Consider the following 14,972-nt stretch of genomic DNA (forward strand, 5'->3'; position numbering starts at 1 on the left):
AGCTCAGCAACGACTCATCCAGGAGGTCCCAAAGGAACCCAAAACAACGTCTAAAGAACTGCAGGCCTCAGTTAAGGTCAGTGTTTATGACTGGAATAAGGAAGAGACTGGTTCCAAGTTCCAAGGACAAAAGCATTGCTGATCAAAATGAACAGGATTACTTTTGCAAAAATAACAATGACTAAAGAAGAATGGCCCAAGAGTTTTGGAGCAACAGTCTATGGACTGTCGAAACCAAAGCCGAACTTTTTGGAAGAGGTGCGTCTGACGTAAATATAACAACGCAAACAAAGTTATTTGTTACTGTTATTGACATTTGTTTGACGGTCTTGGACAAAGTTGGGAAACTACCTCCAAAAAAACAAAAACAAAAGTTCACAACACTGAGCGCCTGTGCACGCGATTCCGGAAGAGGTCGAGGTACCTTGGATCTGAAGGGCTCCGGGAATCCTCCGTGCGGGATCCCAATGTAACCCTGCAGGAACTCCACCACAGACAGAGGGAAGGACAGCTCGTCGGCCCTCTCTTCTACCTCGGCGCGGCTCAGGTTGTTCTGGACCATGAACTGGGCCAGGTCCCCCACGATCTTGGAGGACGGCGTCACCTGAGGGACGCGCCAACAGTTGAGTGGCGCCCGGAAGATTCGCTGCCAGCGCTCAGCGGGCAAAACATTCATTCAAATCACAGCCGCCCGTTGATTATTTATGACGGCCGCTCGTGATGCCGATGGTGATCTCATCTGCACGACGAGTTTTTCGTGGTGCGGATTGGCTGAGACGTCGACGCGGGGATCGGCAAGCCCTGTCGAAAATCTGCCGACCTCTGCAGATTTTTGGAACGTTTGAATTTCATGACCGTGTTAATTTGAGAGCAAATTCTTTCAATAACCCCGCACGCAATCTTTTTGCAGCGATAAGCCACGACGCCCTGGATTTCCCGGGATCGACATCCTCTCCGGCCCTCGGCTCGGTCCTCCCGTCTCATCCGTCACCTCGCTCGCGCGTCATCGTCCCCGCGAGCGCTCCGGCCGCTCTCGTCCTCGCGCCGGCTAATCACGTCGCATTTTGCGATTGCTCGCTCACGTTCGCGGGTCGGGGAAGACTAATTTGCGACGTGCGCCTCGAGTGGCCGCGGGGCACAAGGAAAGTTCTGACAACGACCCGATCAATGTGACTTTCAGTGTATTCACAAACCCAAAGTTTGTCAAGGAATTGCGCTGGAAGGCGCAATAAATTACATCTCAATCGATTTTGGCGATGATCTCAGCGTGCGAGTCGACCCGGCTCACGCACTTCCTCCTCTTCCGGATGCTTCCGCCCTTAATACCGCCACATCTCCTCTTCCTCCTCCCAAAACCCGTCTCGAGGATCGCATTCATCTTCCTCGCTCGTCTCCCGGCGGCGTGTCTGAGCGAGCGCGTAAACAACTCTCTCGCTTTTTACCCTGTCAAGGGAGGCAGGTGGGCAGGCGAGCGGCAGAAGTGAAGAATGGTACCTGTCACCGGGAGGAGGAGACGGCAGACGCCGGCGATAACGAGACGCCGGGAGAGCGAGGCCAAGTGCGGGGAAGATTAGAGATAGCGGCCCGGAGTCCGATCAAAGTGAGACGCGCCCGAGTCAAAAGGAGGCGGCGCGCAAAGGTTATACAACACGCTCCCTTTGTTCGCCCATCTATGGCATTTCTGCGCTCAAATTAAGATAGCGGCGGCAAGATGGTTCTTTTCAGTCCGCAACGTGTCATTTTCTTGGCGAGGCGACCCGGGGAGGGCAAATAAACAGCCCGAAGCCGCTCATTCCGAGGAGTTATTCGCCATCTGGCAAAGCCGCCGCTTATGGTGTTCACCGCTTGCATACGCAGCGCTCGTGTTAAAATGGCATTAATTTGTTTTGGGAAAAAAAAAAAAAAAAAAAAAAAAAAGTTCCATCTGCATTTTTAATGAAGAAACAAGCCTTGGACTGTACACATTGTATCAAGACAGAAAGGGAAGACTGAAGGAGTCTCATTAACTTGGCAAGTTCATTTTCTTTGCGACTCGCGGGAAGGGAGGAATACGTGTAATTGAGTCGCCGCCACGTCGCGCGCGGTTCATCTCTCGCGTCTCACCTTAATGAGGTCTCCCAGTAGTTTGTTGGCTTCGGTGTAGGCCTTCTTCACCTCCTTGAACTTATTCCCCAGGCCCATACTGTGCGCCTGCAGTCACGAAAAACAAAAACAACAACAGCAGCAGGCGCGGCGGCGTGAGCGCGGCGGATATTCTACAGCTTCTTGCCCACGTCCGACTTGGCCGCAAAATTAGTTGCACGACCGATCGAAATAAGTACTTTGCGTTCGTGACAGTTTTTAGCAGTTTCTGTGACACATCGGCACGGCTCCGCTATTATTAGACTGGACCTGGAGGCATACAGCCGGGCCCGTGTTTACATCAGCTCAATTCCACAGGTCAGCTGTGAGACGGAAAAGCCATTTCAAGTGAGGGGGGTGGACAAATAGAGCCGCGGGGCACCTGGAAGTGGAGGTTGGTGTACTGTCCTCCGGGTATCTCGTTCTCGTAGACGTCGGCGTTGCCGGACTTCATGGTGGCCGTGCAGTCAAACGGCGCGTACAAGCCTCGAGCCACTTCCCAGTACTCGCTGTAGTCGAACACCTTCTCCAGCGCGATACCTGCCACACAGACGCCGACGAGTTTCAAACAGGTCACTTCAGCAGGGATACCCCAGACTTCCCTTTTCCCCAGCCACTTCTTCCAGGTGGGATCCCGAGGCGTTCCCGAGCCAGCCGAGAGACGTGGTCTCTCTGGCGTGTCCTGGGTCGTCCTCGGAGTCTCTTTCCGGTGGGACGTGCCCGGAACAACTCACCAGGGAGGCGTCCGGGAAAGCATCAGGATCAGATGCCCCAGCCACATCATCTGGCTCCTCGACACTGAGCCCCTCCCTGATGACCGAGCTTCTCGCCCTATCTCTAAGGGAGAGCCGGGACACCCTGATGTTGTTCTCTCGGTCACGACCCACAGCTCAAGAACGTAGATCGACTGGTAAACTGAGAACTTCGGCTTTCGACTTCGCTCCCTCTTTAGCGCAACGGGACCGATACAAAGTCCCCGTAACTGCAGACCCTGCATCAATCCGTCTGTCCATTTCCCGCTCCATTCTTCCCTCACTCGTGAACAAGACCCCAAGATACTTTGAACTTGGGGCAGGATCTCACACGCATACATTCACACGCGTATATTCCTTATCCTCCGCGGAGAACGGCAACTATTAATGGCTGAATCGTTTTGGCAGCTGTCACTAACCGAAACCTCGGCGGTAAGCGAGACGGCGCGGCAAATGAGCGCCTTGTCGTCCCCTGGGGCGCGCCGGTGATTGATTGAAGAGACAAATGGATTAAAGGTCGCGTTTTACCGCAAACAAATCGCGATGAGGAGAGCGCTTGCCAAGGGAGCGGGGGAAGGTTTGCGAAATGCGCATTTAAAGTGCTGTTAATTGCTAAGCCACCGAGGAAGAGGAGGATGAAGAGATGATGTGAAAGAGGAAGCAGAGCGCGCCGCAAACTACTCATTATTGCTCGGGCTCACAGATGGAATGAAAAGCGGAGCGGGGGAGCGGGGGGGGGGGGGGCGCGTCGGGGTGACGAAAACAGGCTAAGGTCGGCAACGCTGCGGAACGTTCGGAGGCATCCAAGGCCGCGCTGTGCGGCGTCGGCGAAGGCGGGCCTTCAAAAGAAGGACGGAGCAAACAAGGTGACGGACTCAAAAGCGTTTCCTGCCGAACAGGAGATTAAGGATACGGCTTCCAAACAGGGCCGCCACAAATCAAATCTTTTGACAATCAATTCTCCTGTTATTGATAATCGCCATAAAAAAAAAAAAAAAAAGAAAAATGCTTTCGCTCTGAAGCCGCTATCCCCGCTATCGAGCTTTATTTAGCGACATTTTATTTCTTTCCAGGCACAGCAACTTTGAATGATTTTCATTAATGACCCAAGCCGACATTTCTATTATTGATCAGCGTTGGGCGCCGGCTTCCCCCTCCTCGTTTCCTTCTTTTCATAATTGGCCGAATATCACATGCTGTGCCTGCGACTTCACTATGAAAGGTGCCGTTTTATTTTTTTGGTGTTTTTTTTTTTTTTTTTAAATCGATTGTTTGTTTCCCCGAGCGTGCAGGGAAGGAGATTCTCAAAGGCAAAAGGCATGTTCCAGACCACTGATAACCAGACTCGAAGATTTAGATTCTGTCCGACACGCTCACTTTGACGTACCCTCGACGGTCGCAATATTAGGTACGCTTACCGGTGTCCAACTTGGTCCCCTTGGCGCAGGCAACCATCGCGCCCATGCTCGGCTGAGACGTCATGCCGGCCATCGAGTCCACCTGCGGGTCCCACAGTTTTTTTTTTTTTTTTAAACAAAAATAAAATTTAAAGTCTTTATTAGCAGCCAGTCAATGCAAACGATGAATTTTACCTTGCTCCGTTGAAAGAATCAGCATGCGAGGTCAAAAAAAATAAAAAATTAAATAAAAGCGGTATTGAAATGTTCAAAAGGTCCAAATTGCAAATCGTAGCCTCTTGGTTCGGTAAATGCTTTTGAGATTTTTTTTTTTCTCCTCAGAGCTCGCTCTGAAAATATCAGGAAAAAAAAAAAATGAAAAAAAAAAAAATTCCCATTTGTTCATTTGAATGGAATTACGTGAGGGCGCCTTCACGGGCACGCCGTAAAGAAGGAAAGAGCATTTAAAAAAAAAAAAAAAAAAAAAAAAAGGACACGACCGGCGTTTAGAATCCCTTATCACGAAATATCAATTCTTTTATATAGCAGATTGTATAGTAGATCAATCAGCATCCAAATCAAAAATTGTTTGGGTAATTATATATTAACATTCCTAAGCAAAAACATTTTTTTGGGCAAGTGTATTCTCCAAAAACATGACAAAGCACTCGACGTCTCCCGATCGTCGACGACCGGGAGCTCGAACTCACCGCCACGTCCACGACGTCCGCCCCGGCCTCCGCACACGCCAGCATGGCGGCCACGCCGGCGCCGGCTGTGTCGTGCGTGTGCACGTGGATGGGCACGTCTGGGAAGCGCTCCCTCAGAGCGCTAACTAGTAACTTGCTGGACTCTGGCTTAAGCAGACCGGCCATGTCCTGGAACCCAAAGGAGAAACGGCCTCGGAGGTTGAGTTCCAGAACGGCAGGAAACGTCGGCATTCCCGCTTCCTTACCTTGATGCAAAGGATGTGCGTTCCGGCTTTGACCAGCTCCTCCGCCAGCTCCAGATAGTAGTTCAGGGAGTACTTCTGCCTCATCGGGTCCGACACGTCGCCCGTGTAAGAGATGGCCGCCTCCACGACGCCGCCCGCCGAGCCCGCCGCCTCCATGCCCAGCAGCATGTTGGGCAGGTAGTTTAGGGAATCAAAAACGCGGAAGACGTCCATGCCGTTCTCTTTTGCCACCTCGCAGAACCTGAACGCAAAAGTCGGCATTCACACCCCGTGGGCCTGATCCGGCCCTCTGTGTCATTTTTTGGAGGCCCGCAAAACCTCGCCACATTTTTTTCCCCTGACTTTTGTTCTGGTGCCTTGGCATGCAAACCGAATTTGTTCTGTGACCACGCCGGTGAATCAAATCACCTTCCCCCATTGAAATGAATGGAAATGCAACTGATCTGTACCAGTCATCAACAAAGCATTTTTACAAATCATGTTTTTTTTTTCCCCCGTAAGAAAAGTTGCACGTATTGCTACTACATAAAAATACACTAGTAACATTTGCTCTACTACTGTACCAGATCTATTATCCTTCCTTGTTCTTCTTCTGTGGGTTTTTCTTTAGCAGTTAGCAATTACTACCGCGAACTGATTTTGCACTTCCACTGCAGGGAAACCAATGATGTTCGACGACGCCCGGCCCCTCCCGCTCCCCAGAGCACCACTCGCTTCAATCTGCCCCTCAATGAAAACAAGTTTGACAGCCCCGATTTCGGGTAACACAACAAAGATTTGCCGCTCACGCGCGCGCGATGAATAAGTGGTCGTGAATTGCTGTTGTCACAGATAACGCCGCGCATGCGAGTCGGGATAAGCTGTTCAAATCCATCCATAAAAAGCTCGAGTGGGGAATCCTTGCCTTTATTGCAGAACCTGGCAATCCTAATCAGGTTTGTCAGCACCTGCTTTAACACAACATTTGCACAACAAGAGCTATTGTTTTCGCTCAACCAACACACGCACTTAGCACCGAGCCACAAGGGGATTATTATCGGGCACCGCGTCCGCTGTTTACACGAGGGCCGCACCCGCCCGGCGCCGCAACACAAACACGGTCGCGTCCTCGATGCGGTTCCGCGGCTTAGGATCCCTGCCTGCGTCGGGAAAAAAAAAAAAAAAAAAAAAAAATCGGCACATCTCCTTCCTCCTGAAGTGAGGAGGAAGATCCTCATCAGCGTTTTTTCAAAATTGTAGCGTGACCCAATGAAACGGACTCGAAATCAATGAGATGCCGCGGAATTACACTTTGATCCCGTGGTGTCGATAGCGCCGCTCTGGCCAATTTCACTTGCAGCCTTCGGCGCTCACCCAAAAAAAAAAAAAAAAAAGCCCGTCAAACGGGAGAGAGAGAAAGCGTGAAAACCGGAATGGAGGCAAATGGATCAAAGACATTCATCATAATGGCGCCCATTTTCAATGGCGGCATAAGAGAGAGGGAGAGAGGAGTGCGGTGGGCCGGCGAGGAGAGATGAATGGACGCATAAAAATGAACTCGAAGAGCGGGGACAAATAATCAAATTGGAGAGGGATGAGCGGCCACAAAAACATCAGAGAGGACAGGGGAGGTCTGCGTGTGTGTGGGGGCTGCTATATTAGTCATAAAGCCACTACTAATTTATCCGCGCCCAGTGTGTGCGCACGGAGGGGGGGTCTCACACCCTTGAGAGTGCGTGCATGTGCAGCCATGAGTCACTCGCAAAAGGGAGGTGACCAATCAATCTATTTGTGAAAGCGCTCGAGGCAGATACCGCGTTTATTATTTATGGGCCCTCAAAAGCCTCGCGCCAGTGTAAACGTGTGCCATGTGATCCGACCGAGTGCGTTTGCGGAGCGATTTAAGCAGACTGACGAGCGCAAGACCCCGCGAGTGCTTTTAAGGAACCGTTTCCCACATTTTCACAAAACAAGTCAGAAAATGAGAAAATTATTCATTATCCTCTCACAACATTTTTCTTAAGGTGTACCAGTTGACGTGGATATGTGATTTCAAAAGACGTCAACGCCATTGAATGAGTACAAAAACAAACAAACAAAAAAAAAAACCACCCATAGTTCCCTGTGGAGTTTGAGGCGGGGAGGGCTGGAACAGATTAATGTGTTTTCTATTCATTTCCATGGGGGAAGACGATTTGAGTGTTTGTACCTAGTGGAGCGACCACACCAAACTCTCACGCACACACACCGCCACTCACTTGAAAACGGCGTTGTCCGGGTAGTTGGTGTAGCCCACGGCGTTGGCGCCTCTCAGCAACATCTGGAACGGAACGTTTGGGATCAAAGCCCTCAACTCCTGCAGCCTCTTCCAGGGGCACTCGGACAGGAAGCGCATGGCCACATCGAAGGTGGCGCCTGGGTGGACACGCGACACATGGGCACGCGCAAATTCATATTCGGCATGATCCCAGTCACTTGCGCGCATATTTTCATTCCGCTTTGTCATCTTAAGGTTCGTTGAATCAAATGAAGGGGGCGGAGGGACTGGACGGGGAAAAAAACAAAAGAAAACGAGCGCAATCTCTCATTTTCCGTCGTGGATGAGACATTTATCACACAAACGAGACATATCGATGGTTTTGCGCCGATCCGACACCGTCGCCATTAAATCTCATTTGCAGTGCGCATTTGGAAACGGGGGTGAGTCTCAAGTGCGCCGGGAAGGACCGGGAATGCCCCAGATGCAGCCAAATGTTTACCGCGGCGCCCACGTCGGATTTCAGCTGACGTCTGCTCGCCGGACTTTGATATGGAACTCTGCTGAGCCAACTTGCGGGCTCGGCGCCGCTTAATTAGATCAGGAGAAAGGGGGGAGCGCACCGGTCTGGACTTTCCGCGCTACGGTGACGCCCGGCCGGAAATAAGGCGACTTCGGCGTTATTTGCGTTCCCGTAGGAATTATGCAGCCGCGCGATAACGAGATCCGCTAAGCTCCGCTCGATCTGATAAAGGTTCAAATGCTCGCGCGACAGTCTGAGTGTAGCCATACGTTACGTGACCCAATTCAAATGTACTGTATCCTCCGCGGTTTGGGGAGAAACGCTATTTCAGGAAGGGACTAATCCTCAAAGGGCTTTCGCAGCTTAATCTGCCCAATGAGTCATTGTGCCTCCGAGCGGCTGGAACACGTGACGGCAAATATCTGAGCGCGTGGCACCGGGACAATATGTCAACATCGCCATCGATCGACACCTCCGCGCCCGAGCCGAGTCACGCGCTCTGTCGGCCGGCTCGCCGGACCCGCTTCGGCCCGTGCCGTCACGTGGCCTACCTCCCCAGTTCTCCAGGCTGAAAAGGTTGTTGAAGTTGTGGCTGACAAACGGCGAGATTCTCTTCAAGTCGTGGGTGCGCACCCTGGTGGCCAGCAGGGACTGGTGGGCGTCCCTGAAGGTGGTGTCCATGAGCAAGAGGCCCCGGTGGGCACGCACGGCCTTGGCGAAGCCCTCCGGACCGTCACGCAGCAGGACGTCGCGGAATCCTAGCGGGGGATCTCCTGCGGGTGACAACGGCGGGAGATCGGGGGATCCAATTGAATACACAAAATGCACACAATTTGCGTTATATGACAGCTTTAGGCACTGAGAAATACTTCAAAACGTGTACTTTTTTTTTTTTGGTTTACCTGTTTAAACTGTGTGCGTACGTTATTTTTTTTAAATAGTCTCTCTTCACCCACAGTGGATTGTTCTGGAACCCGCCCCCACCCCCACGAAAAACAAGGTTGAGTGAAAACTAACAAAAACGTGGATGCGCCTCATCATAACTTCTAACAGTGACGCGCACACTCGCCGCCAGAGCACAAACGACACATCGCCAAGCCGCCGCCGGGCAATTAAACGCGAGCGCGACCCAAATATCGGTAGCCGAAGTGGGATCAATAGGAGCCGGCGTGCGGATGTTCATCAATCAATTAGTCCAGTTAATGAGTCTACCGACTACCTCACGGCGTTCTCTTGCTCGCCTTTTGGGTTTCTTCTACACTTGACCTTTCCTCACCACGCCAGCGATAAGCTGCGCGACGTCGGCCCCGAGCGAAAAAGGACACGCTAAACTTTTCAAAAAGGAATCAGGCGAGTGATTTATGCGCGTCGCCCACCAATTTTCACACCCAACGCGAGGACCGTAATGGCCCAGGCCCCCGCAGAAATAATACAACCAAGCGATAGAATGTCACTTAGAGATCCGGAACACGCATTAGAAATCCATTTGTGTTTGTGCGCCCACTGCGTGTTCGGATTCCCACAATGACACACACTTGACGCACCCTCCATGTTTATTCCCACCCACCGCCCAGATCTCATCCTTTCCTAAAAGTTGACATCATTTTGCTCTCCCAAATTGTGCCGATGGGGTCCGGTCGTCCCGATGGGTTCATCGCGCCTCACGTTTCCACCTGGCCGATGATTGCCTCTGTATGCGGGGAGGATTATAGCCTACGCCGGACCAAAGCCTCTCATGTCCTCTTTTTATAACCCCACTTCTCCTTCCACGTCGCTCTCCCTCCGCAGAGTGTGATAATACCGGCCTAATCCCTCCCTTCTTTCCCCTCAATCCCTCCGTTGAATGAAAGAAAGGATATAGGCACCTTACAAATCTCATTACTCAGCTTTTAGGTGCATGCATCCACACAATCCCGGGTACCTGCTTCGAGGAGGACACACCACACCTTTTTTTTTTTTTTTGGGGGGGGGGGAGGGGGGTGTTCGCTGATTACAGTTACGGCCAAATTCTCACCGACAGCTGCGAGGCTGCCCGCAATTCCCGCAACGTGTCATTTTTACCTGCGACGCCGGAATGTCATTGAAATGTACACAAAAGCGAAAGGACACTTGAAATCCACAAGAGTTGGTCCGTAGTTGATGCAGTGGAGAGAAAATGAAATAAATCCAATAGAGGTATACCCCCCCCCCACCCCACCGGAATATTGTGCTCATGGCTGTCTGGAGGTCAATCACGAAAAACAGACTTGACAGACTGGAAACAAATATAAACAAACGACTAAATAGAGAACTCCCCATCACGATGAATGTAAATGTTGTAATCAGTGGGAGGTTTGATTCCTGTGCCCACCCAACCAGCCGGTCATATCGTGGGGTAATGTTTCATTTTTCTTCCAAAAACATCAAAGGAGAGGAAGCGATTGCCGGCCGGCCGGCCGGCAGGCAGCACTTTGGAAGCAAAAGTGCAACGCTAGTCGGGCATCAGACTTGATTATTATGCCTTGTGATGATTGATATTATTCACATATTTGCACGGGGGATTCCTGCGCTGCGGGCAGCGTGGCCAGCTGACTTTTTACGAAGGATGGAAACGGCATTTTGAAAAAAAGAAGAAGAAGAAAAAAAAAAAAAACCCCACCGAGACTGAACAGGCAACTCGGGCCACTTGTGAATCGATCCGAAGTCCAAAGTGCATCGTGTTGATGCGTTTTTGGGTTGAGCGAAGTCCGTTCTCAAGTCCGTCCTGCGGAACTTGAGGGATGCTAACAAGTCGGGGCTTCGTGAATTGCACTCGCACCCACGATTGTTTCTCCCCATCGCTCGGCGGAGCAGCACAAGGGCGCAAGCCGTTCCTTGGGGCGGCTTCTAAACGCAACCTTTTAGGGAAGCTTTCCCGCCGACTGTTGGACGGCCCGTTTGTCATTCAGACACTGCTCTCCCCTTCCAAAGCGCCCCGAGGTTCCACAAGTGTTTACAAGTTGAGAACACGAGGCCCGGAGGGAAGTGAACCCGTCTTTGTTGAGACGCAACCGGGCACAACGGCGAGGAAGCGCGTTTGAAATATGTCATTTGTGTTTTTAAGAACTGTAGCTCACGTGTTCGAACTATCTTGATCAGAAATGGGAACAGTTGCGTCCCGTCCCGCTGCGTTTCTGGATCGTTTTGATGATTCACACCGAAAGCACAACCCGCCCCTGGTCGCGATACGTACCCATGGTGACGGGAGGAACGACGGGGTCAACGGAGGACGGTTTGGCCTTCACCGGGATGGGTGTGGTCGGTCCGTTCACCATCACGTGACCTTCAAATGCAACAGAGAGCTTGAAGGCAGCGGCGGACGTGACTGCACGCAGGTGTTTTTATCCATTGGCCTGACCCAGATAGTGCAGCAGCTTCTGCGCTCGGTTCTGCGTGGGCTTGAGATTGAAGAGTTCCTGGTTCTCGTCGATGAACTGCGTGTCGACGGTGGAGTGGAGGAATTGGTGGTTGGAGAACACATTCTGGAGGAACGGGATGTTGGTCTTGGATAAAGAGAAAGACAGACAAAGAATTTAGAGCGCCGCTGTCGGTCAGAATAATAGAAAATGAAACCGAGACAATGATGGAGACAAATTCCAGATTCACGGGGCAATGTGGAAGCTGGCAAGAATGCCTTTGTGTTAAAGTGAAACGAAACGTGCCCCTTATTTGGAAGCAGAGAAGGGGGGGGGGGGGGCTTGGGTCGTATTCTTAGCCACGTACAGCAAGCAAAGCAGCGAGCGAAGACGACGGCCGAGGGATTCACGAAGCTGTGCAGCATCCCCAGCCTTGGGCAACCAAACCAAAACAAAAAAAAACAAAAAAAAAAGAAAGAAAGAAAAGAGGGCGACTTCTGAAGAACGCTTCGTCCGCAGTTTGACTTTCCTCCTAATTTATAGGACAGCCAATCGACGCCGCCCATGCAGATTGCCGTCTCCAAGGACACGCCGGCAACCGATGAATTATCGATTTCATCCGCATTTATTGCGTCGCAACTCCGGCTGGCCGGCCGGCACCGAGCCGAAACCTTCCGGGAACAAACGGCGAAAAGGGAGCGTTTTCGCAAAGACTGCACTCAAATATGGAAAACAAAACAAATCTGACGAGCAACACTTTCACGGAGCATGATTATCTTTTGCAGAGGCAGCTCCTGTATGGGAGCTAATGAGATGGCGCAGACGTACCTAATGTTGTGAAATATGAATGGAGACAAACAACACAAGCTGCCGCGATTAATGAGTAAAACGAATACACGGCGCTGTGTCCTTTTTGCGCTCACTGTATCAGATCAATGTGTTCATTAGGGGGCTGCTTCCCGTGCCCCGTGCTCACGTTACACGCATGCAACACGCTTTGCTCCTTCTCCCTCCTATTTATTTTATTTTATTTTTTTTTTTTTTGCACATCATCACACACTCACCTCCCCTTCCCCGATTTGGATGCGCTGTAACATCCGTTTGGATACGGCGCTCAAGAGTTCCGCCGGTTGCATGCAAATGAAAACAGCAGCGACAGTCTACCAAAAATCGAATTTGTTGTTCGTCACGTGACTGCATCTGTGGCACAAGTGTCAACCCCGCAAGATGACTTGTACTTGTACTGACTGGCCTCATGTTCTCGCCGCAGTAGTAAAATGTCCGAAGGCTTGAAAACCTGCCAAACGCCACCATCAAGTCCCCCCCAAAAAAAAAGGCTACACGCAGAAGAGGGTCGCGCCCCGGCACGACGAACGCACGCTTGTGACGGGCCAAACGTTGGAAAAGAAGAAAATGAGCGCAAAAACCCTGCCTTGGTCCGAGCGGCTGCGCCAGCCTGAGCCAAGCAACACTTCCGTACGATCTGGAGTGAAGCACGACAGCCGACCTCGCGCGGGCCCCAGCTAGCGTTCGCGGCGTCAAACGACAAACGAGCGACATTAAAGAAATACTCGCTCAAAAAATAAAAAGGATCCATAATTAAACGTCAGCTGTGGGCGGGTCGTTGCCCGGGCAACCGCAGACTGCCGCTATTAATTCTGAAGCCTGCGGATTTTTGGGGCGTGTACCTCCCGACCCGACTCGACAGGAGATTCGCTCCAATCTGTAAGACGCGTGTCATTCTAACAACATAATTAAGGATGCTAAAGATGGCGAGACGGTTGAGTGAGCTCTTCGCCGCCGTCGTCGTCTTGATGAGCGCTCTCCGGGCTATAAATAAACTTTCTTGCGCCTCAAGTGGAGAGCGCCTTTCTTCCTCTGTGGCAAACCTCACACGTGTTGGCTGGCAAACACAAAAAGAAGAAGAAGAAGTCAGCTTGTATTGATTACACCGAGGGCAGAAATGTAAAGTGAATTGCGTTTGCGGCGTGGAAGACTCCGAAGAGCGGAAGGTCGAGGCCACTTCGTCATCCTTCTGCAGCCTTTCGTCCCGTCGCGAGTACCGTCGCTCTTAGAAACATGTGGATCGCACCTTTGATTTGATTTCCCAAAGCAGGCCACCGACTCCCTCAGGTAATTTCTTCCATAAAAATCAGAGCGTCGTGAGTCAAGCTTTTTAAGCCGCCGGAGCAATGCGGACAAATGAGAGCCAGGCGCGCTTTTTCTTTTTTTCCTCCTTCTTGTATTTCATTGAGCGCTTCCCGGCGGCGCCACTGAGCGGGTGATCATGAGGAACGCGGACTACAAATGCACAACACATAAATAAAGCACAATGACGTGTTTTAGGAACGTGACACGCCACAGAAAAGTGTGTTTGCTCACAACCTCGCCAAAACTGAATGTAAGTTTGAATCACGGAAAAGAACGGCGGACATTAGTGCCGTACTGATGAGATGCGAGGTGTCGGGCGTACAAAAGAGGGACCTGACTGATGTCATAATTTTGTGACACAACCAACCGATGGATGGAATCTGCTGCTGCTGCTGCGTTTAATTAGAGATTTTTATCAATTCCTTGTTGCAGGCCCAATTTTAACAAAGTAGAATACGGATTTGGACGAGGCATCGGAAACCGCATGCGCCGGGGGAGGTCCAAAAATACCTGGCGGCGGGCCAAATAATGACTGTCAGGGGAAAAGGGGCGACAGAAGACGGAGAGACGGATGAAAGCGAGCCGCGGCGGAACCAAAGCGCCGCCATCCCGGCGTCCGTCCTTCATCCCCGTCGTCACGACGTGAGATGTCGGACTGGAGCGCGAGATTCCGTTTAAGGGCGACTCCCAGCTGTGGACGCCGGCGGAGGGATCCAGGCCGCGCTCCGGGTTCCACTCCAACCCACCCCCGGCGAAAGCCGCGCTCGCTCGCTTATTATGTTGCTAACGCCCTCAGAGAGCCTCGGCCTTGCTCTCCTCCTCTTCACCCTCGCTGCCCTCGCTCTCTCTTCTTCCTCCAGCTCTTCGTCTGCCCCCCCCCCCCCCCGCCTCTCATTGGCCCCGGAGTAGCCGCAGGCTCCGAGGCGCTCGTCTCCCTTTCATCTCCCTTCTCTTCCTCCATATGTCCGTCACGCTCGTCCTCCCGGCGCAACGCAAAACAGACCGCGCCGCTGACTGCTGCCGCCATCTCGCCGACATCAAGCGCGCGGCGGCGTGGAAATACATTTCCAAATTCGACAAGCCGTCGTCGTCAAGCGGCGCCAAAACGGCGTCGGGGTCTTCGTGGCGGGACATTGACGGTGCCGTTCGAAAGACTCCCACGAATGAGCTCGAAAAAGTGGGAACGAGGAACCCACACCGGGGATGCCCCGATTGCATAATCTTGAACTCATTTCCGCTTGATTTTTCTTCCCAACAACAGTCACAAAGTTCTTCTATGTTTTTGATCCATTTGGCTTACGATTTTGATTCTATTGCCAGCACTTGGAGCACTTGAATTTTATTGAAGAGGTAACAGAGGATTATTAATCACATAATTATTGGCACATAAGACAGAACTACGACTCAGGGTTAAACTTGCTCAACACAAAATTTTAACTTTTTCTGGCGTTTGATTTCTCCAT

The 14,972-nt window shown here is 51.5% G+C and overlaps 1 protein-coding gene across 1 annotated transcript in view; it reads right to left on the bottom strand.

The window, feature by feature from the left end:
• LOC133494610 (pyruvate carboxylase, mitochondrial-like) overlaps positions 1-14,972 on the bottom strand; it is a 97,625-nt gene that overhangs the window by 11,709 nt on the left and 70,944 nt on the right. Inside the window, exons 13-22 of the mRNA XM_061808596.1 lie at positions 11,361-11,505; positions 11,196-11,285; positions 8,536-8,757; positions 7,463-7,619; positions 5,226-5,466; positions 4,981-5,148; positions 4,292-4,373; positions 2,504-2,661; positions 2,104-2,190; positions 425-604 (exon numbers count right to left, since the gene is read on the bottom strand). Coding sequence (XP_061664580.1) covers positions 425-604; positions 2,104-2,190; positions 2,504-2,661; positions 4,292-4,373; positions 4,981-5,148; positions 5,226-5,466; positions 7,463-7,619; positions 8,536-8,757; positions 11,196-11,285; positions 11,361-11,505 — 1,530 coding nt within the window. The remainder of the gene's footprint in view (positions 1-424; positions 605-2,103; positions 2,191-2,503; positions 2,662-4,291; positions 4,374-4,980; positions 5,149-5,225; positions 5,467-7,462; positions 7,620-8,535; positions 8,758-11,195; positions 11,286-11,360; positions 11,506-14,972) is intronic.

The sequence above is a fragment of the Syngnathoides biaculeatus genome, chromosome 21 (genome assembly GCF_019802595.1).
Source record: "Syngnathoides biaculeatus isolate LvHL_M chromosome 21, ASM1980259v1, whole genome shotgun sequence".
Classification (NCBI taxonomy): Eukaryota; Metazoa; Chordata; class Actinopteri; order Syngnathiformes; family Syngnathidae; genus Syngnathoides; species Syngnathoides biaculeatus.